Source organism: Salvelinus namaycush, unplaced genomic scaffold (assembly GCF_016432855.1).
Source record: "Salvelinus namaycush isolate Seneca unplaced genomic scaffold, SaNama_1.0 Scaffold1037, whole genome shotgun sequence".
Lineage (NCBI taxonomy): Eukaryota > Metazoa > Chordata > Actinopteri > Salmoniformes > Salmonidae > Salvelinus > Salvelinus namaycush.
This window is the reverse complement of record NW_024057717.1, coordinates 14,540-17,042: the sequence shown is the minus strand read 5'-3', so window position 1 is coordinate 17,042 and position 2,503 is coordinate 14,540. Positions and strand designations below refer to the sequence as shown.

At 46.7% G+C, this 2,503-nt stretch overlaps 1 protein-coding gene across 1 annotated transcript; it reads right to left on the bottom strand.

Moving 5' to 3' along the window:
- Window positions 1-572: 572 nt before the first annotated feature.
- Window positions 573-2,277, bottom strand: LOC120035353 (leucine-rich repeat and fibronectin type-III domain-containing protein 2-like; the record flags this gene model as incomplete). Its single annotated transcript, XM_038982127.1, has 4 exons — window positions 573-821; window positions 983-1,017; window positions 1,204-1,687; window positions 2,160-2,277. Coding segments are annotated over 4 exons (886 nt in total), but the record flags the coding sequence as incomplete, so codon positions are not given.
- Window positions 2,278-2,503: the final 226 nt, after the last annotated feature.

The window sequence follows — 2,503 nt, the reverse complement described above, 5'->3', positions numbered from 1 at the left end:
TTCTGTTTAACACATTTTCTCTGTTTCTTATCTTTCTCCTCTCCTCTGAACTCAGCATTTCTAAATATTTTATATTTTAAGCAGAGATCCTCAGATAAAGATATTCTTATTTCTCTCTCTTTCTCTCTCTCCTCTCTCTTGTTTCTCTCTTCATATGCCTACATCTGTCATCTCTCTCATGTCTCTCTCATCTCTCTTTCTCTCCTATATTCCCTCTATTCCAAATCCAATTCAGGTCAAGTCTGGAGGCCTCCTTGGCAGAACAAGTGAGAATCTCTCTTCTCCACTTTCAACCCCTACATCTTCCCTCTATCCCTCTATTCATCTCTCTCTCTCTCTTCTATCTCCCTCTCTCTCTCTCTCTTCTATCTCCCCCTCTCTCTACACATTTCCTCTCTGTAACCCTAGAAATCTCTGAGGGTCCCTCTCTCTCTCTGTCTCGTTCTCGCTCTTTCTCCCTCTTTCTCTCTGTCTCTTTTGCTCTCCCTCTCTCATTCCCGTTGCCCCTGACGACAACTCTGGTCACCGCTGAGTAAGAGTTAATGTTGTTACGTGGTAACTCCCCGTCACCGCTACCCTGGTCGCTGGTTGTTGCTGAGTGTACCAACCAACATTCCTTGCAGCGATTTGCTCCGCCTCGTCCAAGTCACTGACAACCGCTTGGCGTAACCGTGGCGACTGCCGTACTGTCGCTGGGTGGTAACCGTTGTCTCGGCGATGGAAACAGAAGAAGAAGATAACCCCATGTCGAGGGAGTTGCTACGTTTGGCACGCACGATGCTGTGGGAGGGTCTTAGCGGAGCTCCCGGGCTCTGATAGGCCTGAGAAGAGTTACATTTATCTCCGAGTCAGCCCACTATGTCTCCGTGTCTCATCCTCCAATCAGAAAGGAGATCCTGTCCCAGGAGCCTATCCAGGGTGAAGCTTGCCCGTTTGGCCCCACCAATTATTACTACATCTGGGCAGAGCCTAGCCCTCCCACCTCGTGATTGGCGGGGGAGGGTTGAGGGGGAGGAGCTTATGACAGGAGAGTTGTAGAGAGAGTCTGTTTCGGGAGTGTAGGGAGGAAGGTGTCTCTCACTGCTAGCGTCATGTCCACCTGTCCTCCCCCCTTCTCTCCATCCCTGTCCTCCCCCCTTCTCTCCCTCCCTGTCCTCCCCCCTTCTCTCCCTCCCTGTCCTCCCCCCTTCTCTCCCTCCCTGCTAGGCCTGGGGAGAGTTTGGGGTTTTGGTTTGGGGGGTACCTTAGGAGGTACGTCGGCCCCTCCTTTCTCGCCCTCGTTTCCCTTCTCTTTGTCCTTCTTTTTCTCTTTTCCTCTCTCCTTCGTCCTGCCCCCTCTCTGCTTTGAAGGCAGCCCATTGGGCAAGACCACCATCATCACATCTCCGTTGCCATCCGATTGGCCGTAGACTCCTCCGCCACCTCCGGCCGCCGCCTCTTTCACCGGACTCCCTAATGACCCGCCCTGGCAACACGCCAACTCATCACTATCATCCCCGTGGTGACAGTGGTCGTCCTGGTTACTGCAGACACGGTGACGCACCATCAGTGCCACGGTGAACACCAGCAGCGTTACCACGACAACGCCTCCCACAAGTATTGTCAGGGTTCCTCCCAGGAAGTGGGTCTGTAGAGATCGGCATTCTGGGTAGAGTTCTTTAGTGCTAAACTGGGCGCAGCCAAGAACCTTGAAAAAAGAGAGAGATTAAGGAAAATAGATAAGTGAAATTTTTGAAAAATTAATGAATGAATGAATACAGATTGAATGAAAGTAGATCGTTTTAGAGAGAGAGAGAGATGGAGAGAGGGAGTAAAATTAAGTAAAAAATCAAAGAAAGAAACTTAGAAGGAAAGTAAATGATTTTCTAGCGAGAGAGAGGATTACGGAAAAGATAAACCTACTATAAACTAAACCCCCAAAAAGAGTCTTGTTTAAGCATTTGTGAAGAACGGGATTGGGGTCAATTGGAATTGAAGGCAGTCAATTCAAGAAGTAAACTGAAATTCCAATTCAATAATTGCAAAAAGGGCATCTATTTTCATTGACTGCTGAATATGAAAAGCTATTTTTTGTCAAAAGTGTTTCACTTCCTAAATTGACTGACTTCATTTTAAAATGAAACCCTGGTGAGGAGCTACAGAGAAAAGGATCAGAGTACCTTGGTAGCTGCCAAAGAGGTGACTTTGTCATCAAAGATGGCCAGGACACACAGGTTGTAGTCCGTTCCAGAGACCAGGTTCTTCAACATGAAACTGTCACTGGTAGAAGGGAGGATCCTGGAAAAGAAAAAGAATGAAAGGTATTTATACATTATCTTTTTTAATTATTTAACAACTACTACATTATTATTGTATTTTTGTATTTATTTAAGTGTAATATACAGTTAAGCATTTCAATTAAAGTAGAGTAGATACATTTTAGAGAGAAGGATGAAACAAAAGAGAGAGAGATTGAGAGAGGGGGTAGAGAGAGAAGAGCGAGATCGAGAGAGGGGTAGAGAGA